Raw genomic sequence first — 25,151 nt, forward strand, 5'->3', positions numbered from 1 at the left:
CTTTGTAAACAAAAATGAGGATTGAGGTTATCTAAAGAGAGCATGGGAAGGGGACTCTGGCTTAGTTGGTTGAGCTTCCAACTCCTGGTTTCAGGTCAGGCCATGATCCCAGGGTCCTGAGACAAGCCCCATGTCACGCTCTGTGCTGAGTGTGGAAGCTGCTTAAGATTCTCTCCTTCCCTCTCCCTCTGCAACCACCCCTGCTCACATGCTCTCCATCCCTCTCTCCCTCTCTTTTGCTCTCACTCTTAAATAAATAAATAATTCCTTAAAAATAAAAAGAGTATGGGAAAATTTATTTTTTTCCACTGATCTTTGTTATTCTTTATATTAATTCTTTATAGTTTATAAAGATTATATATGGAGATCTGTATGCATATATAAGTTTGCTTGTCCCAGAAATCAGAGTGTTACCTCAATTAAACACACACTATTCTGAGTGCCTGGATGCCTCAGTTGGGGTTAAGTGTCTGCCTTTGGTTCGGGTCATGATCCCTGAGTCATGAATGGCCAGCATCAGGCTCCCTGCTCAGCGGGGAGTCTGCTTCTCCCTCTTTCTCTGCCCCTCCCCTATCCTCCCCACTTGTGCATGCTCTCTCAAGACAAAAACATTATTCTAGCAAATCTCATTAGCATTACAATGATGAAGATTGTTATTCTATTTGAGACAACACCTTCAAGGAATGTGACTTATATCCCACGTGAATGAACAGCACATTTCCTTGAAATTAACCTACTTTCCTGCCCCATGTCTTACAAAACAAATATGCAAAAATAACTACTTTTACAATAGCTTTGCTGCTGCCATTGTTCATAGGAAAGACAAAAATCACTTTTCCTTTTTTAAATCTTGTCACTCTTTTATTGACTGTTGTCACCATCAGGTATGAACTTACAGATGTAAAACTGTTTAGCTACTTTAAAACTTTTTCACTAGTTTTAAACACCTTAGGTTGTCTCCTCTGATATCCATAGTTAAAAGGCACTTGAAAATAGAGAACATCGTACATAATAGAAATGCTTTTTATTTTTAAAATGTATTATAATATTATTTACAGCATTTTTGGTAACAGATTAGCATTTCTTTTTTTTTAAGATTTTATTCATTTATTCATGAGAGACACAGAGAGAGAGAGGCAGAGACACAGGCAGAGAGAGAAGCAGGCAGGGAGAGAAGCAGGCAGGGAGAGAAGCAGGCTCCATGCAGGGACCCCAACATGGGACTTGACCCTGGGACTTGTTCCTGGGACTCCAGGATCACAACCTGAGCAGAAGGCAGGCACCAAACCGCTGAGCCACACAGGGATCCCCCAGATTAGTATTTCTAAAATGGTGGGAAGTAATGAAGTTTCACAATCAAGTAATCCATCATTATAGAACTAAACCTCTAGGCAGATATTAATATCCATCATGTGATTTTTAGAATGATGGACGTTTTTTTAATCATGAAAGAACATGGACTAGAATCTTGAAGGGAGATATATATGACAAGAATGTTGAATTTTTCCTACTTTAAAATGTAGTCATTTTATACATATATCTATTTAGATAGATTTTTGGGGGGATGGTCAAGCTCATTATTGCAAGCTGAGGATTTTAATAGTATCCTTGTCTTGCAACCCATCTTTGTTGCCAAGGTCATTGATATCTAAGAAGAAGAGTTGACAAATAGATACTAGTTGGAAAATACCATTTGGAATAACTCACTTATTTTTAGTTAACATGGAGATTTATCAATATTTAAAATTTAATGCAAATCTTAAAAGTAAAGGAAAAAATGCATACAATTATCTTAACTTTCTGAGCAAATAATTTTTAAGTATCTTAGAAAAATCCCTAATTCTTTATATCTCCTAAAGTTTATGCATATATTTTCTTTCAGTTTTCCAAATATCAGAAAATGTATAATTCTAGATAGATTGAAAAAATAAATTTTATTGAACTTATTTTATTAAAATTGATGCACATATCAATAGTCAAGTGAGCTGAGATTTAAATTATCTGTTCTCAAAGTTACGAATTAAACCACTTCTACTTCATACCCTCGTTTCCTCATGTGAAAATGAGCATGCAGAATAAAATGGTTTGTACTATACTTAGAAACTAAAGCTAATTGAATTCATGTGAATGTTAGTATGTAGAAAACTGACTGGTGGACTGTTGTAGGGTTAGCAGGGACTTGAAATTAACAAGGGAAATGTGTCATTTCGATGGCCCTTTTGACAGCATCCTTTACCTCTTTGTTCCTCAGACTGTAAATAAGTGGGTTTAACATGGGAATCACTAGTGTATAGAACACAGACACCACCTTCTCCTGCTCCACAGAATACTGGGAACTTGGCTGGATGTAGCTAAAGCTTAAAGTACCATAGAATATGGTCACAGCAGTCAGGTGGGAGGCACACGTGGAGAAGGCTTTCTGTCCGCCTGCTGCTGAGCGGATCCTCAGAATAGCAACAGCAATAAACACGTAGGAAATGATCACAATCAAGAAGGTGGCCATGGCAATGACTCCAGAGAAAGTTAAGAGCAACAATTCATTCATGGTAGTATCAGAACATGATAGCTTTAGGAGTGAGGGAATATCACAGAAGAAGTGGTTAACAACATTGGACCCACAGAAGGACAGTCTGCCTAAGCTTATTGTGTGTATTAATGAGTTAATTATTCCACATATCCAAGATCCATTGACCCACCCTACACACTTCCTCTTAGACATGGCTGCACTGTAAAGCAAAGAGTTGACAATGGCCACATAACGGTCATATGCCATCACTGACAACAAGAAGCCTTCTGTGGTAATAAACACCCCAAAAAACAAATGTTGCACAATGCAGGCAGAGAATGAGATGGTTTCCTTCACAACCAAGAAGCTGATCAGCATTTTCGGTGCAATAACAGATGAATAGCAGGCATCCACAAATGAAAGGCAGCTGAGGAAAAAATACATGGGTGTGTGGAGCTTGGGAGTTATTTGGATTATGAAGATCATACCCAGATTCCCCAGCAAGGTAATCGCATAAATCACCAAGAACAACACAAAAAGTATGATTTTCAGGTCAGGGTGGTCTGTCAGTCCCAAAAGAATAAATTCAGTAACAGCTGTGAAATTCTCTTTGGCCATTTGGTAATTCCTTGTCTTGAAATCTGAGATGGAAAAATAAGGAGATTAGAAGGGACAGGACAAAAAAAAAAAAAAATAGAAGGGACAGGACAATCTGGTATTATTAAAGACAAATACAAACATGTATAGAGTTGTGCCCTTGAATTAATCATTATTTTGCTGAACCTAAGTCACTTCATTTATTTATTTGTTTTTAAATATTTTATTTATTTGAGAGAGAGTGAGCATGAGCGGGGGCAAGGGTCAGAGGGAAAGGGACAAGCAGACTTCCCGCTAAGCAGGGAGCCTTATGTGGGGTTCTATCCCAGAACCCAGATATCATGATCTGAGCCCAAGGCAGATGCTTAACCAACTGAGCCACCCATGCACCTCAAAGTCTCCTCATTTATAATAGTAGAAGCTTGATTAGATTCTTGACTTTACTTCAGGGCTACTTATGATTCTATCCCACAAGGAAATATGTGAAAAAGCACCGATGCTCTCAAAAGTTTCAGTTGTCTTCATCATACCTCTATAGGAAGTTGATACCAGCATGAGGAACGATAATGGCAAGTGAAGGGAATTTGCAAAGTTCAATTTAAGCTCTGTTTTCAACTCTTCATTTTTAGATATAAAAGGAGTAAATTATAAGAAGTTCTAAAATCAGTTGTCCTGTTAACTATTTAGTTAACCCACACCAGCACTATGATATAACCAGAGAACTGGCAAAGATTATAAGGCAGGGGTTTACCTTCAAGATGATGCTATGCTCTTGACCTTCAAGATGATGCTCTTAAATTGCATCTCTGGATCTCCTAAATGGGATCTCTGGCCTATTCTGATGCCTCTTGATGGGTAGCACAGATGGAATCATCTTCTCTGAGATCCAGAGCACTGAAAACTACATCTTGCCTAAATAGAACAGTTAGAAGATTTCATAAGCTATCTGAGGCCCAAATGAATAAATTATGTTATTTCTGTTATTAACTTGTCATTATACAAATGCTTACTACAGATAATGTGTGTAATATTCAATGTACTTAATTACTTGCTATATACATGTATATATAAATATAGGTCTAATTTTATATAAGTTCTTGTACACAATATATAGAGAAAGGATAAAATGTAAAATGTATGTAGCCATGATCATCTATCACTCTCTGGAGCACTTTTTTCATTTCCTCTATATAATGATAAATGTATATGAACATTATGGTTTTCTAAATCCAATTTCCATTAGTTTGGTTATATATACATTTTATTCAGCTTGTATTGTGTTTCTGTAAGAATTAATATATCTGTAATAGAATAGAACTCTCTCCCATATTCTACATTTAATAGTTAAGAGTGTGGGATGCCTGGTTGGCTCAGCGTTGAGTGTCTGCCTTCAGCCCAGGGCGTGATCCTGGTCCTGGGATCCAGTCCCACATCAGGCTCCTTGTGAGGAGCCTGCTTCTCTCTCAGCCTGTGTCTCTGCCTCTCTCTCTGTGTGTCTCATGAATAAATAAATAAAATCTTAAAAAAAAAAAAGACTTAAGAGTGTATTTTTAGAAGTAAAATAATAAAATTTGGCTTATCTATATTCTATTGACTTATTTTAATTAATATATTTTAGGTAGTACAAAAGAGAAGTGGTTAACATTAACCCAATGATTTACATATGTTGCTATCACATACTGACTTACTGACTTGGGCAGACTCATTTATCTTCTTTCAGACTGTATACAATTACACCTATATCACATGATTACTGAAAAAAATAAGAGATATTACAAGCAAAATGCTATATATTTTAGGCGTATAAATACTCAAATTATAGATAAGATAGTAAGATATAATAGAAAGATAGATGATAGAGATAGATGCATGGATAGGTAATAGGTGATAGATAAGTAAGTAGATAAGAAATATATTGATAGGTAATCGCTATGTGAGATTTTTTAAAGGAAGATGTGGATGAATATAAATCATGAAAAAAAGTACTTTAGTCAACCAATTTACCTTTCCCCCATTTTAAATCTCTTGTTTATTTATTTAAAATGTATTTAAATGTAAATGCAATTGAATGATTTATTTCCTTTGATAAATTACTACCCCATAAATTTTCACAATTTCTCATATGCTAATTAAAAACTACCAAAACACTTACCAAATACATGCAAATAATGTTAACCCCAGACTTTTCAAAACTGAATATAACATTTGTCCATCATATTCTGAACTATCTTATGCAGTAGCTATTCATGTGACTATTTGCATAGAAACTGAAATTGAACAAAATTTCAATTCTGTGATCTATTCCCCATTCAAATGCTCAATATCTATATATGACTAGTAATCATTATCCTGGACAGAACAAATTATAGAAATGTCTATCACTGCAGAAAGTTGTATTGGTTAGAGTTATGTAACTATCCGACTCATCTTTTCGGAACACCAGTTGAAAAACATTTCCTCAAGGAAGGATTATGTATTGTACACAGGTTTTGTTGTAAACATAGAAATGGCATTTCCAAATGGAATTTAGAAATTCAATTATATCATGTTTTCAGGGATGCCATCCTCTGCAAAATTTAAGGTGATATTAAAGTAGAATGGGATGATAGGATGTGGAGTTAGATGAAATGACCTCTAACACTTTTAACACTCATATGATTCTATTAGATTTAAAACAAATTTTCTGACTAATCAGCTCAATATGAGGAAATTTAAATAAAAAAAGAAAAAAATTACAAAATAAATTGAACTTACCAAAAAAAATATTTTAAACCTTTAGCTTTAAAACTTCATTCCCTTTCCCTGGCTTTCCACTCTTTCTTTAGTCAAAAACAATTGAAGTTAATGATTATATGATATACAGAGCTATTACATTAATAGTATGTATCTGAAGATAACCCTAAGTAAAGTAATCGAAATCAAATCTTATCTATTAATGAACAACAAACAGAATAACAAACTAATAAATAGTTTTAACATATTTCATTCTTTTCCTCTAAGAGGACAACTTTGGATACAAGTGTGAATATATGTATATATACACTTTACATGGGCCTCTAAGGAGCTCTAGTATTGCTTCCACATTATAGCATAACTGATGAAACCTTAGGAAACACGGTTTCTCAAGGGACTTTACATTTTCCCATGATTCATATATCTCCCTAACGTGCATAATTAACTAAAATGCTATAAAGAACTTAAGGAAATATCAAACAAAAGATGGGGAGATTTTTGAAAATCAGTAAAATATAATAGGAACAATAATGAATATAATCAGTTCAATAAAAAAGTGAATTAACTAAGTGATAAATAGATGTTTCTAGACTTGTTACAAACTTCATAAATACAAACTGTATTTAAGATGAGGAAACTGACAAATGTTACTGCTTTAAAAGCAACACATACACACACTAAACAAGCAAATTCTGATGGTGATAAAACACCTATCTCTATTTTCAGTCTAACATGCAGAATGGGTTGGGAAAAATCTTGCTAGAAATCCAGTTTAGAGTTAGTGCTTATGATGTAGGGAGGATATTGGTGATCAGAGCCAACAGTTAAGAAATAATTCTTAAGATGTTTTTGGTGCAAAGAGGTGGTTTTATTAAAACAGGACCCTTGGACAGGAAGAACTGTACTGAGATCATGAGGAGTGGCTGATTATATTTTCTAGTGGGGAGGGGGTTAAGGACAGGTGTTTTGGAAAAAATGTTTTCAGGACCTTGAGAGGGCTAGCTATTGTTAGGAAAAGATCATTTATTACCGGTTAGTAAAAACTCAGTCCTGAGACCTTTCAGAGGTAGATCAGTTGATTATATCCTTAGAAGATGATTGCTAACATATATCTTGGGGGAATAGAGATAAAGGAAGTTTCCAGAGGAATCTTTTTATGTTAAAGTAGACTTATGGGATCATGGGGCATTGGGATAATGTTAAACTAAGACTACCTTTTGCCCTTAGCAAAGTATTAACATCAAGGCAGCTGAGCTCCCAGAGGAAGGTTACTCTATTTGTTTCAAGAGTTTGTCAATGAACTATAGGTAGTAAGGAAATTTTGTTTCTTTTGCCTTTGCTTCCCTCATCACTTACACTCATCAAACTAATATTTACTGTTGGATGATATATTCTAGGCATTACACAGTAGAAATAAGGGGTTATAAAAAATAATGAAATACTCATTTTTAAAAAGTTTGGAGAATAAATACCATCCCAAAGACACTTGCATCAGAATGTATAGAAATCTGGAAAATCTGGGAAAAAAGTGGATAATGATCATGGAGGATAATGAGAAGGATGTTAAAAATCAGACTGATAAGGGATAATTGCTAGCATGTGTTTCCTGAGGGCTCTTGTCAATCTGTGTAACTGGAATCTTGGATTTTACTAACTCTGCTCCTGAAAACAACTGGCAAATAGGACAACACATATGTAACAAATGTTTTCAGATATTTGACGAATGGCAGTTCAGGACTATGATCTGAGACAGAAAGGGCAAGTTTACTAATTTCTGACATGGGGCAGTGATTGGGGCACATGGAGGACACATTAGTCAAGTTGAAGTGAAAGCACAAAATCAGATCAGGAAGGGCTGAGGTGCCCAGAATGTGCAAGCTGAGTACTGAGGCTCAGTACTGAGTGCGAAGACCTAAGAAAAGTGATTAAGATGTTAGCATGGAATTTGAGACTTTGAATGACTCTAAAGTATACGTATTAAGGTGAGACCCCATAAGCCCAGATCAGGAGCAACTACCAGGGATCTGTATGATGAAAACTAGTGATTCACCCAGGGTGGGATACATTCAAATTCTGTCAAGCCTTAGTGAGGAAGCTGAATATCTCAGGCTTCCAGTGGAGACAGCAAAAGAGAGAACTTGCCCCAGAGGAAAGGATTCCCTATACTTCTAACAGAGCTCAATATTAAGTCTCAAAACGATTAAGTAGATTTGCAAGTAAATAGAAGTAAATAAACTCCCTGCCAAAATAAAACAACACTGTTTAAAGAAAGATTTAAAAATTTCCCACTCAACTGTAGAATGTTTGTTGTTTAGCATCCAAAGTTCTATTTCTGGGATCCCTGGGTGGCGCAGCGGTTTGGCGCCTGCCTTTGGCCCAGGGCGCGATCCTGGAGACCCGGGATCGAATCCCACGTCGGCTCCCAGTGCATGGAGCCTGCTTCTCCCTCTGCCTATGTCTCTGCCTCTCTCTCTCTCTCTCTGTGTGACTATCATAAATAAATAAAATTTTTTTAAAAAAGAACATAAACATCTTTAAAAAAAAAAAACAAAGTTCTATTTCTCAGCAGGTTGAAGAAGTAGGAAAATGGTATTCATAATCCCAGGAAAAACAAATCATCAGTACTAGACCTAGGAATAACAGATATAGTAGAATTAGCAGAAAGGGACTTTAAAACAGTTGCAAATATTTGCAAGAATTTAAATGCAAATATGTACATTAAAAAGAGAAACAGGAATTATGATAGAGAGCCTGAATGAGTTTCTATGGGCAGGAGGTACTATTAGACATGAATAGTTTGTGTTCACTTTTTTAACAGCAGACTAGACACTGCAGTAAAAGAACTAGTGAATTTGAAAACAGGACAATAGATCTTACTCTTAATGAGATTGCACTAAACATCTAAGGTTGGTGGAAATATCCAAGGTTGATTGGATCTGAGCTCAGGAAACACTGTAGTTGAGCCAGTCATTATAGTAACTCATTGCATTACAATAATTATTACAGATTTGCCATATGAAAGGACAAGGCATGTATATCAGTCATTTAAAGATGAGGGTTTTAATATCAAATCTTCTACTTGTCAACTGTGCGACTTTGAGCAAATCATCTAAGCTTGGTGTCCTCTGAATATAAGAATAGTAATATCTAACTTACTGAAGTTAAATGATATATTTTAACCCAGTGGCCACTAATATATTTGTATGTGAATAATAAATTCAAAGAAAAATCCTTTCTGATTATGATACTATTTTCAAATTTATCCATGATTTTTGGAACTATTCCAATTTTACTGGGATAAGGCCATGTCAAAGTATTTTCCATTGTTACTGTAATCATTGACTGTGCAAATGAGTGCATTTATATCACGTAAGTCTCTGTGGAACTGTACAGAGCATTTATGTTGTTTTGTTCCTTTCCTTAAATTGTCCCTTACAGTTTTTCACTAGGGAATATGTAGGATGTCCTGGATAATTAGTAGGAAACACAAAGCAATTTTTTAAAAATCTCTCAGATGATTTGGGCATCATCATCTGAATGAATTACATATGGCTTTCTCAGGGAGCATCATAAGGAGAAGAGAAGCATAAATTCTCCCAACCCAAAGAAAAAATAAAAGTAATCTAGAAGAAGAAAACCCAATTGTTGAACGGTGAGTGGATAAGACTTGTTCATTTTGATTATCACCTGGGTGTTGGTAATTTCCCATGATTCCTGGCTTCTGACAATGGATGCTATTATGGTCTGTGACAGCTGATTCTTCTTACTACACCACAAAAATTCATTATATTTTTTTTAATTGGAGTTTTCCTGGAATGGAATGGTCTTTTGGGGGCTCTAAATTCTATGAATTGGAACACCTGGGTGGCTCAGTGATTGAGCATCTGCCTTTGGCTCAGGTCATGATCCTGAAGTCCTGGGATCGAGTGCTGCATCAGGCTCCCCGCAGGGAACCTGCTTCTCCCTCTGCCTATGTCTCTGCCTCTCTCTGTGTGTGTATCTCATGAATAAATAAACAAAATCTTTTTTAAAAAATTATATGAATTGACTAGATATCATAGATCCATTTGCTTTGTGATAATCAACAGTGGAATTTGGATATTAGAAGTGAGGAGGACATTATCTGAAAAAAAGCATCACTGGTCTCATCAATTAGAAACTATTAAGATTAGGATTTCTAAGTAAAATACAGAATGCCAAGTTACAAATGACTTTCAGATAAACAACAAATAATTTTTAGTATATGTCTTATGTGATATTTAATAATACTCTTTCAGATAAATATATCCAGAGAAATATTTGAAAAAGAATATTTTAAGATATATATTTCCCATGCAGTATTTTATAAACTACATATAATTTTAATATAAGGACTCACAGTCATGAGCTTGTAGATATTTTAAGTTGTTCATTTGTTTTCTCAACTAGATGCTTACTACTTGTTCATTTGTGCAGAATGGGCTTTACAAACTGATTGAGTAGCCTGGCAAAATATAGAATGACTTCTAAGAGTTATGGAGAAAGCTCAGAACCTCATTTAACTCCTTACTAATATTACCATGTCTAAAGATTGAAAAGTCATCCCTTTGCATATGTTTTATATACTGCCTTCTCTAATGGAAGTATTTAAAACATTTACATCATGATGTTCAAAACTCTCCAGAAATCCATTTCAACATAAGAAGAATGGACAGGGCATTAATATCTATTTAAAATCTTGATAGTAATTCTTTTGATAAATACTCAGAAGTAGGGTTCCTAGATCACATGGAGAATTACTAATCAACAGGTAGAAAGTTCCAGTTAACATAAGATGAATATGTAGAGATGTGTTATACAACATTGTGCCTATAGTTAGCAATACTCTATTGTACATTTAAACACCTTTTAATGAGGTAGATCTCTTGTGAAATATTCTTACCATAATAAAATAAAAATTAATATGAAAAAAAGAATAGGCAGGGTAAAAGAATCCAGAAGTCTTCAGAGGGAGGTAATAACTGATACCGAAAAGGGAAATGAAATCAACAAACACTAGAATAATTATTAGCAATATATTAAAGACTTCAAAGTGTTAGGACCAGTACTGGGATTCTGAATCCCTTTGTTGGCTCAGGGCATTTTTCATTCTGCAGGAATATCCATCCTAGCATCTCCTGCAACACTTGGTGCTTATTTGTGAAAAACAAAATGCCCTGAAAGGAAGGTGGGACCCAATGGAAAAACAGCAGACAGTATCTGTCAAAATGGGGTAGAAGTGGCTCACCAATCTCCAGTATTCCCTCACTTCTCCGTCCCCATTCCTAGAATCAAATTGGCTCACTTGACACTAAAAACTAGCAGATTCTGAGAGTTCTGACAACTGCCACCAAGTAGCTTCAGGCTCTAGCTGACCTTGTGGTAGGCTCCCGGGAGTTCCCTTTGATTGGCAGAAGTGTGTACATTGACTCATTCGGACTGACCGTTGTGCAGGCTAAAGCTAGACATCTCATTACATTATAGTAATTCTATTCTTTTTATCTGTTCAACTCCAATTATTTCTCTAGTGGAAAGTCATGCTTACAGAGTTCCATGTGTTCACTGAGAAACTGAGTGTGAAAGGAAGGAATCCAGGTGGGTTAAGCTAAAGCAGTTTCACTGTCTTCAATCACTTTGTTTTATTGACTTCCTGTGTAAATTTTATGAAATGATAAAGGAAAGACAGCACTGAAAGTTTTGCAAATGACAGTGCTATACTCACACTATACCATTTTACAGTTCAAGAAATAAGCTAATAAGTGCTCAAATAAATATGTTAAATGCTTCATCATATCCACAGTGGAAGGATTAATCTATGCATATAAATAATCATAGTAGAGGAAATATAGTATATAAAATTCAATATTCAAAATTCCTGAATATTGATATAAACTGTATATTTTAGCAGGAAGGGATCCCAGTCTGTTTTGTTTTTTTTTTTTTTAAGATTTATTTATTGGAGTGCCTGGGTGGCTCAGGCAGTTAAATGTTTGCCTTTGGCTCAGGTCATGATCCCAATCATGATCCCAGGGTCCTGGGATAGAGCCCTACCTCTTGGCTCCCTGCTCAGAGGGGAGCATGCTTCTCTCTCTTCCTCTGCCCCTTGCCCCACTCATGCACATATGTGTGTTCACTCTATCTCAGTCAAATAAATAGATAAAATAATTAAAAAAAAAAAAAAAACACCTTATTTGGTATGCCTGGGTGGCTCAGTGGTTGAGTGCCTGCCTTCAGCTCAGGGTGTGATCCCAGAGTTGTGGGATGGAGTGCCACATCGGGTCCCTGCATGGAGCCTGCTTCTCCTTCTGCCTATGTCTCTGCCTCTCTGTGTCTCTCATGAATAAATAAACAAATAAATCTTTAAAAAATAAAAAAAGAATAAAATTAAAAAGACTTATTTATTTATTTGACGAGGGGGGATGAGCAGAGAAAGAAGGAGAGAGAGTCTTAAGCAGACCCCTGCTGAGCCCAGAGCCTGACACTGGGCCAGATTTCATGACCCCGAGATGACAACCTAAACCAAAACTGAGAGTCAGATGCTTAATCAAATTCACCACCGGGCACCCCAGGAATGGATCCAAATCTTCTGCATTTTGAAGCTTATAGTAATTTGAGATTTTGTTTTATTTTTTTTAAAAGGAAATAAAAATGATACATGTAAGTTGTAATATAAATGTAAATATTTACTTAGAGTGGAAAAGTAATCTTAAAAGTTTAGTTGTAAACAAATTAATAGTCAAAAGCATCATAAAATCTATCAATATGCTTTTATTAATGAAATTCTATATATATCTCAGTCTTTTGGGTGGTAGAGGTGTTCTTAGAAGCTGTTCTTACACCAGAATGGATAACACTATTCTGTGATAAATATCGTTGATTTTTGAAACATATAGATATACTCACTAACCATCAAATAAAGTATTATTTACTCAATCTCCCCTTAAATGGATCCCACAAATTCCTGCAGACATGCCAATGCAACTTGATATTAGCTGAAGTATGATGTAGCAGAGGTTGGAATGGAGAGAGAAAGTGGGCTTAATTGACCAAGGCAAAAATATTTTACATTTTTAACTTTTATAAAGGTATATCACTTTATTAGTCATTGTTAAGTCCCCACCCAGGGGAAAATGCTACTGAGGAAACTTAAATCTCAAACTTCATTAGCTCCATATTACTTCTGCTTCTTTCTTTAAGAATATCAAAATGTCACTGGAATTCTCATACAAAATTGGAAGTGTATTAAAGAAAAATTGTGATATAATTGCGTAGATGAAATAGTCAAATAAATCTATATCAGTGTTATTTTAAAATCGGTGGGTATAAAAATATATAAATAAATAAACAAATAAAATCGGTGGGTATGCTGACTCTATTTAGAGTTTAATCATCCATATCAGTGCATGGGTTTCATATGGATCCTTCCTGCTGAGAAGTAAAAGATTCTATCATTTATTTTAGTTCGGAATCAGATGTGGGATTTATTTTTCTATCCCTATTACAAAGAAAAATCTACATTCTGTCTACAAATATTATAATTTGTTTAAATGATACTACATGAAAGCTGATAGCAACCTGTTTCTTCCCAGAATAGCTAACTGGACTCAATGGGTAAACAGAACCTAACGTCAGTGACTGAGTTCATTCTGATGGGAGTCACACGGCAGCCTGAGCTTCAAGTTCCTCTTTTTGGGGTCTTCCTCATCATCTACATGATCACAGTGGTGGGAAATTTGGGCATGATCACCTTGATCCAGGTGGACTCCCGCCTCCACACACCTATGTATTTTTTTATCAAACACCTGGCTTTCATTGACCTTGGTAATTCTACTGTCATCTGTCCCAAGATGCTGGTAAATTTTGTTGTGGACCAAAATATCATTTCTTATTATGCATGTGCCACACAGTTGGCTTTCTTCCTTATGTTCATTATCAGTGAATTTTTCATCTTGTCAGCTATGGCCTATGACCGCTATTTGGCCATCTGTAACCCTTTGCTCTACAACGTTATTATGTCCCAGAGACTTTGCTACATGCTGGTGGGCATTCCATACCTTTACAGTACCTTTCAGGCTCTACTGTTCACTATTAAGATTTTCACACTGACCTTCTGTGGATCTAATGTTATCAATCATTTCTATTGTGATGATGTTCCCTTGTTACTTATACTCTGCTCAAATGCACAAGAAATAGGATTGTTGATCATACTATTTTCAGCATTGAATTTGATCTCTTCTCTGCTGGTAGTCCTAGTGTCCTACATACTAATTCTGACATGCATATTTCAAATCCATTCTACAGAGAGCAGGAAAAAAGCTTTCTCCACATGTGGTTCTCATCTGACAGTGGTAGTTGTATTCTATGGGTCTCTGCTATTTATGTACATGCAGCCCAAATCTGCCCATTCTTTTGAAACTGACAAAATGGCCTCCGTATTTTACACTTTAGTGATCCCCATGCTTAACCCCTTAATCTACAGCCCAAGGAACAAAGAGGTAAAAAACGCTTTCTGCAGGTTCTTTAATAATCGATGCAAACTTCGTATCTAATATTCTATGGAATATTGTTCTAATAAACTATGATAAAGGCAAATGTCACTTAATAATCTATCTAATCAATATAATTACATACTTTGTGGCTCCAGAACAAAGACAATGCACAAATTGTTTCTCTTAGATTTAGCCAATATATTTATATATATTTAGTTTGGATCTTAATTAAATGAACTTACCCAAAACATTCTTTGCCTTTGGTTCAAAGTTTCTTTTAGTTATCCCATTGGACCTCACATTTGTCCCACTGAAAATCTTTATTAAATACAGCATCAGTAAACCAAGTGTGTATTTGTTTCTGTCAGTTTTGTTGTTGTTGTTGTATTTATTTTTATTTTTTGGTTGGGAGGATGTAGGTATCTTCTGAATCTTGTTTTCACTGCATTTTCTGAACCCACAACAAGGTATAAACAAAGTGAGTCTCCTGCAGATAATGTATAGTGGTATCATAATATTTTAATCCATTCGGTCAATCCCTACCTTTGGATAATTTAACTTATTTACATTTAAAGTAATTACATTAAAAGGTCTTCTTGAGTTTGTGGCTCAACACTAACTTGGGCATGCCTACAGTGAAAAACCACAAGGTGGTTAAAAGAAGAAGCATGGAATTGTAAACTGAACAATTCCAGAGTTCACACAGGGCACGAAGACATGAGAAAACTAGAGTGTAGAGCCCATGTTCAACACGCAAGTATCCAATAGAAGTCTCGGAGGTAAAAGCTGCTTTAGATTCCTACTCACATAGTTTGAAAATAAGTCTCAAAAAGTCAGGTAATCCTTGTTTATAACATTATTAACATTGTTTAACATGGTTTATAACTTAATAATATCTTAGGAAGACAAAAAAATTATACTACTCATTAATATAAAATTCACAATATTCAGTATCCAATCACAAATACTGCACATATATGAAGGCAGAAATAAATGACCTCACCAGGAGATGATTTAAATAGGTCCTGAAATGACAGTGATGATAGAATTATTAGGCAAGGATTTAAAACATATTATAAATATGTCCAATATACTGAATGATTGGATAAAAGCACTCACATTTTGAGGACACAAATAAAACATTTTTAAATCACCAAATGGAACTTCTATAAATAAAAATACAATATTAGATGCAAACAAATATATATTGGATGAGAGTAACAGGAGCTGAAAAAAAATGACAACTACACTTTTTTTTTACTTTAATAATATATTTTATTTAACCCTATATATCCAAAATACTATTTCAATATATAATTGAATGGAAAATGTTAACAAAATAGTTTCCATTTTCTTTCTTTTTGTGCTAAGTCTTCAAAATTGAATACTTTACACTTAGAGAACATTCCAGTTTTCACAGGAACATTTAGTTTTCAGGGGAAATCCTTAATCTGTATTTTGATCTTATAAAATTTATAGTTGAGGAGCACCTGAGTGGCTCAGTTTGTTAAGTGTCCAATTCTTGATTTTGGCTCAGGTTGTGATCTCAGGATCATGAGTTCAAGCCCCACTTTGGGCTCTGCACTCAGCAGGGAGTCTGCTTGAGATTCTCTCTCTCTCCCTCTACTCTGCACTTCCCCCACTCACATGCCTGCTCTTTCTCTCCCAAATAAATCTTAAAAATAAATAAATAACAAAATTTATAGTTGAAAAGGAGATTCACATACCTAAGATGCTTCAAACATACTAAAATTTTTCTCAATTACTGAGGAAATTATTGCTTTTTAAGTTTAAAGTAATTAAAAGAAAATAAAATATCAGGTCCTCAGAAGCACTAGTTACATATGGCTAAGAGCTACTATACTGAAAAGAGCCTCTTTCTAGATTAGCATTCTGTGAGTGGAAATTCTATATGTATTAAAATGAAGAGAATGAATACAAACATTTCAGGTGAACCTACCTAGTAAGAGTGGAATTAAATGATTTATTGAGAATGACAGATCACAATTAGGGTAATGGGGGCACAGGAGGGTCAGTGCCAGTCCAGTGCCACTCCTCCTCCTAGTAGGAGCCTGATGGGTTTACCCTCATATCAAGGGACAGGGAGCTCCCTCACTCCAACATGGTATCTCAGCATAACATGGACTATGGTTGAAGAGTATGATTACTGGCTCCACTTGTCCCATTGATTGTGTCTTCTCTTAACTCTGTCATCCTAACTTCTATTCCCAGTTCCCCAAAAAATCTGAGTGTAGAGAGCAAAATGGACTCTCTCATATCAAGCAGGAGCCTTTGTCAAGCAAGGGCCTGTGTCAAGCAATGATGCAAGCAGTTAAGGTACTGCACCTAGGAGATATCACCAGGACCAGCATCAGCTGACACCCCAGTGGTTAAGTGACAACTACACTTAAATATATCACAATAGAGGCTATCCCAATGAAGCCAGAGAGAAAACAAAAGTTGGATAAATACTATGAAAATAGTCGAAGTGATCTGTAGAACAGTAACAAGCTGCACACTATATATTTAAATGTAGGTCCAAGTAGGAAAAAAAAAAAAAAAAGAGTATGTGAAGCAGAAACCCCACTGCAAGAAATGTTGGCTGCAGATTTTTTTCCAAATTAATTTAAAAACAACAATGATATGTATATGTTTATATATAAGTATGTATATATATGTATGTATACATACACACATATATGATATAAAAGTTAAAATTATTCTAAGCAGGAAATTATACCAATATCACATTCAAATTTGATAGAGAAATCCTTAAACCAATGATAGAGAAATCCTTGATAAACCAATGATAGAGAAATCCTTAAAAAGAGATAGAGAGGGGATCCCTGGGTGGCGCAGTGGTTTGGCACCTGCCTTTGGCCCAGGGCGCAATCCTGGAGACCCGGGATCGAATCCCACGTCGGGCTCCCGGTGCATGGAGCCTGCTTCTCCCTCTGCCTGTGTCTCTGCCTCTCTCTCTCTCTGTGTGACTATCATAAAAAAAAAATTAAAAAGAGATAGAGATTGTCAGCCCTGGCAGCTCAGAGGTTTAGCTCTGCCTTCGGCCCAGGGCTGATCCTGGGGTCCTGTGATTGAGTCCTGGGCAGGCTTCCTGCATGGAGCCTGCTTCTCCCTCCACCTGTGTTTCTGTCTCTCTCTCTCTTTCTGTCTCTCATGAATTAATTAATGGATAAAATCTTTAAAAAAAGAGAGAGAGAGATGAAAGATATTTTGTGAACAAAGAAAAGATTTACCACGGATACACTGGCAGCAACAATACAAATCATAAAACATTGTCTTATATCAATTTATTGTCCAGTAAAAGTATCTTTGGATAATGGATGCTGTATAACCAAAATTGCATAATCTATTTCTAGAAAGTCATTCTTTCATTTACTCATGGATTTTGTGTGTATGTGTGTATGTGTGTGCTTGTGTATGTGAGAGAAATATACCCATATGTGCATGATATTGTATAACTAAGATGCTAACTGAAGCATATTTATGATTTCCAGGGTCTAGTGATACTGTACAATTTATTTATTCAGTTAGACACAGGCACAAAATACTTTTTAATTTTTCTCAATGGGACCTTCTAAGAATTAACAGACTCATGATACTCTCCCTCAAGTAATTACATGCATTTTTTTTTTTTTTTTTTTTTTTTTTTTTACATGCATTTTTTTTTATTCTGGGGTCAGATTAAAATTTTAACAAAATGAGTCTCAAGGGGGTAGGAAAGTGTTTAAATACATCCTGCAGCAACCAGTGAAGATTAAAACAAAAGTCATAGTAGATTCTCTAGTAAGGTAAGTAGAAAACACTGCCCTTTGAAAATGTCAGTGTATAGCTTAAGCTGGTTATCGTCAAAGTCTCGATGGGCACTATGCTCTGCAAAACTTTCTTCCTTTGCAATAGACTTTTCTGTCAGTAATAGGATTCATGTATAGGAGAGACCTGTTCTTTACTCTCTGGTACTCTGAGCTGTGCTTCTCAAACCACCTTTGTTTTCATATAACTTACTGCCTCTGTTCTCTATTTTAACAGGAATCTTTGTGTATCCTTATTTACCTTATTTTTTTCCTGTTCCACTTTTCATTTCCTATTGACTCAGGGTGACCTTAATAGAGAGAAAGACTGTTATTATCTATATGAGAATATATTCTGAAGACAGAATAACTTTTTTGAATTTTGACTCCACTACTTACTGAGTAACCTTGGTTAAGTCATTTTTTTTTTTTTTTTACTTTCAAATGGATATGGTCATACTCTATACTTCCTAGAGGTATTGTGTGCATCATATGAGTTAATGTATGTAAATTGCTCAGACAAGTGTCCAGCACATAGTGAATTCTCTATCAACGCTTCATATTTATCCAAATTCTTTTCACCAAGCCTCTTTAGATTAATTTCCATGAAGAATTAATAAAAAATTGGAATGGCCAAATCCTTTTAGTACAAAAGCAATGTATGTTTGGAAGAACATTAGAAAAAGTGATTCAGGGGCATCTGAGTGGCTCAGTTGGTTAACTGTCTGCCTTTGGCTCAGGTCATGATCTTAGGGGTCCTAGGATTGAGCCCTGTATTGGACTTCCTGCTGAGCAGGAAACCTGCATCTCCCTCTCCTGCTGCTCCTGCTCTCTGTCACTATCTCTGTCTCTCTCAAATAAATAAATAAAATCTTTAAAAAGAAAATAAAATGTGATTTAATAGGCAAAAATACCAATATGGCAAATGTGTACAAAATATTAATAACAAATTTCTGAGATTAACAAATCACACCACTAGTTTTTTTACTGGGTAAATGAACTGAGCAACATTACGGTGAGAATATTGAAATATATATTTAAAGTCAGAGTTTTCCTGAATACCACCTTATGCATCACTCCACCAACCATTAGAAAGTTTTTTTTTAATATCTTCCCACATTAAACAGGTATGATCATTGTCAATAAGGTAAGGTTTATGGTTTCAGTGTAGATATTTGTTCTCTTTGCTTCAAAATTTTAAAAAGCTGACCTATAATACATCTTTTGATATACTTAAAACATCTGTGGGTCCAAAAAACAGGTCACTGTATCAAAACAATTATTTAAAAGTATTTTTCCACTTTGAAGAATACTTGAGCAAAGTTTCCATCACTGCATGCTGTGTGTAGGTCTCATTCTATCACAGGGGTGTCATCAGCTAGGAATATCAGTGGGCCCATGCTACTCTTGGTCTCAGAGGGCTTGGAGGACCTGGATTTCTGCCTTTATTGGGATCAAGGGTGAAAGGTCTAGAGTTTTGTTAGTTTGCTCTTTATTGGTGCATTTTAAAATAGGAACAGGAATTAAAGCTTGGGAAGAGAAATGCAGGGTCTCTCCAATAGTCAGCTCTCTAGGTCACCCAGGGCTTTCCAAAATATACAGAGACCTCATGGGCAGAGTGGCCTGACTCTTTACCTAATTGTGTAGCTAGCAATATGCTTATTTGAGATGGATGTTTTTGAAATTGATGCATTGGCAATGAAAAGCTTAATCTCAGGGATTTATATTACAATCAAAAAAGCTGATTGTCAGGCATTAACACTACAATGTGAGTGTAGATGTTTGTAGTTTGAGCCTAATGGTAAGAGGAGTCTCCATTTACATTTTATGATAAAGTATATCTGTATCTGGGTGCCAGGTGGCTCAGTCAGCTAAGTGTCTGATGCTTAATTTTGGCTCAAATCATGATCTCAGAGTCCTGGGATTGAGCCCAGCATGGGGATCCACATTCAGTGCACAAAGTCTGCTTTAGATTCATTCTCTCTCTCTCTCTCTCTCTCTCTCTCTCTCCTCCCTTAAAAATAAATAAATAAATAAATAAATTCTAAAAAAAGCATATTTGTATTTCATGCATAATATTTTAAATTCTCTTAGAAGATAGCATCCCCAATATAATATAGTGCTTTTATACCTTACACAGCTTACCAAGATGAACCATATGGATAAACAGAATTATACTGCAGTGAGTGAGGTGACTGAATTTATTCTCATGGGAATCACCAAAAACCCTCGACTTCAAGCACCCCTCTTTGGAATCTTCTTCATCATATACTTGGTCACGGTGACAGGCAATCTGGGCATAATTATCTTGACCCATTTGGACTCCAGGCTACAGACTCCGATGTACTTTTTCCTTAGACATTTGTCAATTACTGATCTTGGTTACTCTACTGTCATTGGCCCAAAAATGATGGTAAATTTTGTGGTGCACAAAAATACAATCTCCTACCATTGGTGTGCCACCCAGCTGGCAGTCTTTGAGATTTTCATCATCACTGAACTGTTTATTCTTTCAGCAATGGCCTATGATCGCTATGTAGCCATCTGCAAACCTCTTTTGTATGCGGTCATCATGGCAGAGAAGGTACGTTGGGCGCTGGTCCTTGTTCCCTATCTCTACAGCATATTTGTGTCTCTTTTTCTCACAATTAAGTTATTTAAACTGTCCTTCTGTGGATCTAACATTATCAGTTATTTTTACTGTGACTGCCTTCCTCTCATATCCCTGCTCTGTTCTGACACACATGAGTTAGAATTGATCATTTTAATTTTTTCAGGCTGTAATTTGCTCTCTTCTCTCTTGATTGTTCTTGTATCCTATATATTTATTCTTGTGGCCATTATCAGAATGAACTCAACTGAAGGGAGATACAAAGCCTTCTCCACCTGTAGCTCCCATCTGACAGTGGTGACTGTGTTCTATGGGACATTACTCTTTATTTACCTGCAACCCAAATCCAGCCATACATTTGATATTGATAAAATGGCTTCTGTGTTTTATACTCTGGTGATCCCTATGCTGAATCCATTGATCTACAGCTTAAGGAACAAAGAAGTAAAAGGTGCTCTGAAGAGAACTTTAACCAATGGGTGCAAAATCCCCACTTAGTCTCTTCCTTTTCAGTTGCAAAGTTAGATCCAAAAATCTTTCTTTAATACTCCATTAGTCCAACTATAGCATCAAAAGGGAGCAATGTTTTACCTGAGTGTTTATTTCATTTTCTGGATAAAATAGTTCCTCTTGTATCTCCCTATACTCTTCTCCACTTCAGTTGAATAAATGAATAAATATTGTAGACAGATAGTTTAACTCTCAAGTGATATTAAAGGTCATATTGGAGCCTATAAGCAAATCATATTGAATTTGGGCTTGTAGAGGTTAAAAAGAAAAAAACCTTAGTCAAAATTGAATAGAATTAATCAGAGTAATGTATATTTTATAGCAGTCACTTCATATTAACAATAAATAAGATTGTATCATGAAGAATGTGTAGGCTAGCCAGGAGGCAAGTAAGTAAGTAAATGTGTGATTATAACAGAACTTGAACAAATTGTTTCAAGAATCTAGGCTAAATGGGAAATAAAGTATATTACCTCAGAATGAAATGTTCAATTGGATTGAGTTTATATTTTCTACCTCAAGGATACAGTGGTCATTTGGGAAGATTTTTTCATTAAGAGCATGAGAAAAATATTGACTGATTATGCATCCCTCTGGACAGATCCTCAAACTATATAGCTAACTTTGATTTATGACAGCCTGATGATAAGCTGATTTATGATTGCCAAAATCAAGATAAAGGAATTATTGGTCATCTATCAGAATGACATCAACATTTTGAAAAATCTATAGCAGTAATAGCAAAGATTAAAGATAAATGAGACATTAATGTCTATTTCTTCTCCTCCATCAGACTGTATATACAGTGACAATATTTTGCATGGACTATTGCTAACACAAGGCTTCATTCACATTGTGCACTCACTCAGCAAATGAATGGATTCTTAATATCTTAGTCTTCTCCTTGTTGTTTAATGGGCATTTTTTAGATTTTAAAAATATATACACTACCTCAATAGTGTATGTTTCAATTTCCTTAGAAATTCAAAGTTGAAACTGGGGAATTAAGTCAAATATAAACTGTGGCCTCCATGTCCCAAATTCATGTATATTACTTATTTTTTTTCCCTTCTTGTATTGTAGTATATTAACAGAGTTGATCTTAAGTGTTCTCACCGCAAATAGAAAAATTAACTATGTAAGGTGATAGATATGTTAATTACCCTGATTGTGGTAATCATTTCATAATGATAATTTTGTAACATACACATATATCATTGTTGTACACCTTAATTATATCCATTTTTATTTAGCAATTGTAACCTCAATAAAGCTTTTTTTATTTTTAAAAGTCAAAATTAAACATGACTACAATAAAACATAAATGAAACACAATAAAAGAAATAGAAAGTTGTATTCTCTGATCATATCAATTTTGTTTACCATGTTGGTTTGGGATTCTGTCCTAAGCATATGTTATTATGAATACATTTTATTTTCTAGAATAACCTTTTATATTATACTACACAGTCCTTTTTAGTCATATATGTTTTTCTTTCCCAAATTCTATTATTTCCGTTGCTATCCACAAACCAAAAGTAAAGTCAAATAATATTAATAGCATTCTTCTATATCATCCATTATAAAAGGGCTTTACAGAAATAATAATGCACCATACCCCTGCAACTTATTTTTCTTACTTGAGAATTTATCATTAGCATCATTCTTGGTCAATAAACATTAGATATCATTTTTAACATAAGCCTACAAATATGTGGTATCCATCAATCACTATGTTTGCCATCCCTTGATTGATAGACACTTAATTGTTTGCCTCTTTTTATTTCTGTGGGGTATCCATCAATCACTCTGTATGTGCCATCCCTTGATTAATGGGCACTTGATTGCTTGCAGCTTTTTATTTCTTTCACCATTATTAAAACAAGAGCATAATAAACAGCTTTATACTTATGACATATATACTCTTGCTTTTTATTTCTAAAATAAATGTAAGAGTTCTTTCACATTCCAATGATATATTGGTAGATGTTTTATAAACATGCATAAATATTTGAAATAAAAAAGAAAATACAGAAGAAAAGTGTTATGCATTGTAATTTTTCCCAAGTAGTATTTTTATTCTATTATTTCTTAAGAAGGGACATTAATATTTAGTGACATATCATTTTCATTGTGCAATTGTATAATGAAGTTGCAAAATGTCAACAATAGATGATTGTACGCATCAGCTGACAATCAGGTGATTATTATAAGCAGATGATATCATGAGCTATTTGAAAGTTTAGATGCAACATGAATGGTTCTAAAATATTACCGTCTTTTCTACAGGAAACTTATCATGTTCTTGACTTCATTGGATACAGCCTTTGTCCTTAATCACCATGAAGTACATATTCTCATCATAATTATAATGATAAATAGTTTAGAAATAATGCTATCAACCTACACGAAAAACCTTTAGTATTTGTATACTCTCAAACCTTTTCCCAGAGTTAGAACTTTTAGTTTTCCTCAATGTATTTTCAGTGCATATCTAATTAATGGTTTCATGCATTCAATATTTTAGCTTGGAAATTGGGATTTATTTAAATCAATTATTAAATGACAATAATTACAAGGCCCTAATGAATCAATTGAAAAACTCACCCTCCAATTATTTTGAAAAGTCCTTGAGATTAATTTCCTACATGGACTGCACATTGATTTCTTGAATCCCTTTCCTATTACTTTGGTTTTCAAAAAACAGCACAATATACCACTTCTTGAAGGGATTTTCTCAAACACTTCAAATTTCTCAGTGTAACAGAAAGCCATTAATTCTAGCTTTAACAAGCTGGGGAGAGTTGATGGAAAAAGAAGAATGTGGGGCACCTAGGTGGCTCATAAGTTACGTTCCTGAATCTTGATTTCAGCTGAGGTTGTGATTCAGGGTAATGAGATCAAGTCCCACATCAGGCTCTGTATTAAGTGTGGAGCCTACCTAAGATTCTCTCTCTCTCTCCCTCTGTCCCTCTCTCTATGCTCTCTCTCTCCTTCTTTCTCTTAAAAAAAAAATACCTCTCTTAATACGTCATCCTAAGCATCCAATTGGTTCATCTTTTAACTTACCATCATAGGGTTGAGACCAAAGTACAGCTTCTAACAGGACTCAGTGTTAAGGTAGGGATCAGATTTTAATATGAAAATAGTTTAGTAACTGCTACCAAATGTGATTCTTTTCAGAGTAGAAAGTTCTAAGCCTAACCTCATGATATACAAATTAGGTACCTCATGTCTGGCTTTAAGTCTGCTTCTATACAGCACAGAAAAGATCCGGAATAGCTAAAACAATTTTTAAAAAGGAACAAATTGGGAACATACAATATTGACTGAATGACCAACTATAGGGGCACCTGGGTGACTCAGTGGTTGAGCGTTTGGCTCAGGTTGTGATCTGAGGAGAGACTGGGGAGACTGCCTCTCACCCCGCCTATGTCTCTGCCTCTCTCTCTGTGTTTCTCATGAATAAATAAATTTTTTTAAAAGAAAAGACAACTATAAACCTAAATCTAGAGAATAGAGAACCCCAAACACATGGACATATGTATGTTCAATTATCAGCTAAGAAGCTAAAGAAATTTAATAAGATTTATATATATCTTCCACAAATTAATAACAAGAGTCAAATAAACTAATAAAAATGGAGAAAAGGATCAGAAAAGACAGTGTGCAGAAGATGTATGAAAGGTCGATACACATGTCAAAAGACCAACATCGTTAGTCACCCAGGAAATGAAATTAAATAACTATGAGCTACCACTTGTCACCCATTAGCATGGATAAAATTTAAAATACTAGATTGCCAAGGGCAAAGAATCATATCATCTGCTATGTTCAGTTCCTGAAATCATCACACATTGCTGATTGGAGTGTACAGA

At 35.0% G+C, this 25,151-nt stretch overlaps 3 protein-coding genes across 3 annotated transcripts; 2 read left to right on the top strand and 1 right to left on the bottom strand.

The window, feature by feature from the left end:
* Positions 1 to 1,991: 1,991 nt before the first annotated feature.
* Positions 1,992 to 14,794, bottom strand: LOC140613414 (olfactory receptor 5J3-like). The gene is made up of 3 exons (XM_072791941.1): positions 14,586 to 14,794; positions 3,855 to 4,015; positions 1,992 to 3,147 (listed from the first exon to the last, which is right to left on the bottom strand). Exon 3 carries the CDS (start codon positions 3,122 to 3,124, stop codon positions 2,186 to 2,188), a length of 939 nt encoding a protein of 312 aa, XP_072648042.1. The 5' UTR covers positions 3,125 to 3,147; positions 3,855 to 4,015; positions 14,586 to 14,794; the 3' UTR covers positions 1,992 to 2,185.
* On the top strand, positions 13,462 to 14,403 carry OR8K5 (olfactory receptor family 8 subfamily K member 5). The gene has a single exon (XM_072792062.1). The coding sequence runs from the start codon at positions 13,462 to 13,464 to the stop codon at positions 14,401 to 14,403; it is 942 nt and encodes a 313-aa protein (XP_072648163.1).
* Positions 14,795 to 20,301: 5,507 nt separating the features above from the next.
* Positions 20,302 to 21,261, top strand: OR8K1 (olfactory receptor family 8 subfamily K member 1). Its single transcript, XM_072791942.1, has one exon. The coding sequence runs from the start codon at positions 20,302 to 20,304 to the stop codon at positions 21,259 to 21,261; it is 960 nt and encodes a 319-aa protein (XP_072648043.1).
* The last annotated feature ends 3,890 nt before the right edge of the window (positions 21,262 to 25,151 follow it).

Source organism: Canis lupus, chromosome 21 (genome assembly GCF_048164855.1).
Source record: "Canis lupus baileyi chromosome 21, mCanLup2.hap1, whole genome shotgun sequence".
Taxonomy (NCBI): domain Eukaryota; kingdom Metazoa; phylum Chordata; class Mammalia; order Carnivora; family Canidae; genus Canis; species Canis lupus.

Coding starts and splice junctions, on each gene's coding strand:
- LOC140613414 (XM_072791941.1), bottom strand. CDS start 3,124: ATGGCCAAAGAGAATTTCACAGCTGTTACTGAATTTATTCTTTTGGGA.
- OR8K5 (XM_072792062.1), top strand. CDS start 13,462: ATGGGTAAACAGAACCTAACGTCAGTGACTGAGTTCATTCTGATGGGA.
- OR8K1 (XM_072791942.1), top strand. CDS start 20,302: ATGAACCATATGGATAAACAGAATTATACTGCAGTGAGTGAGGTGACT.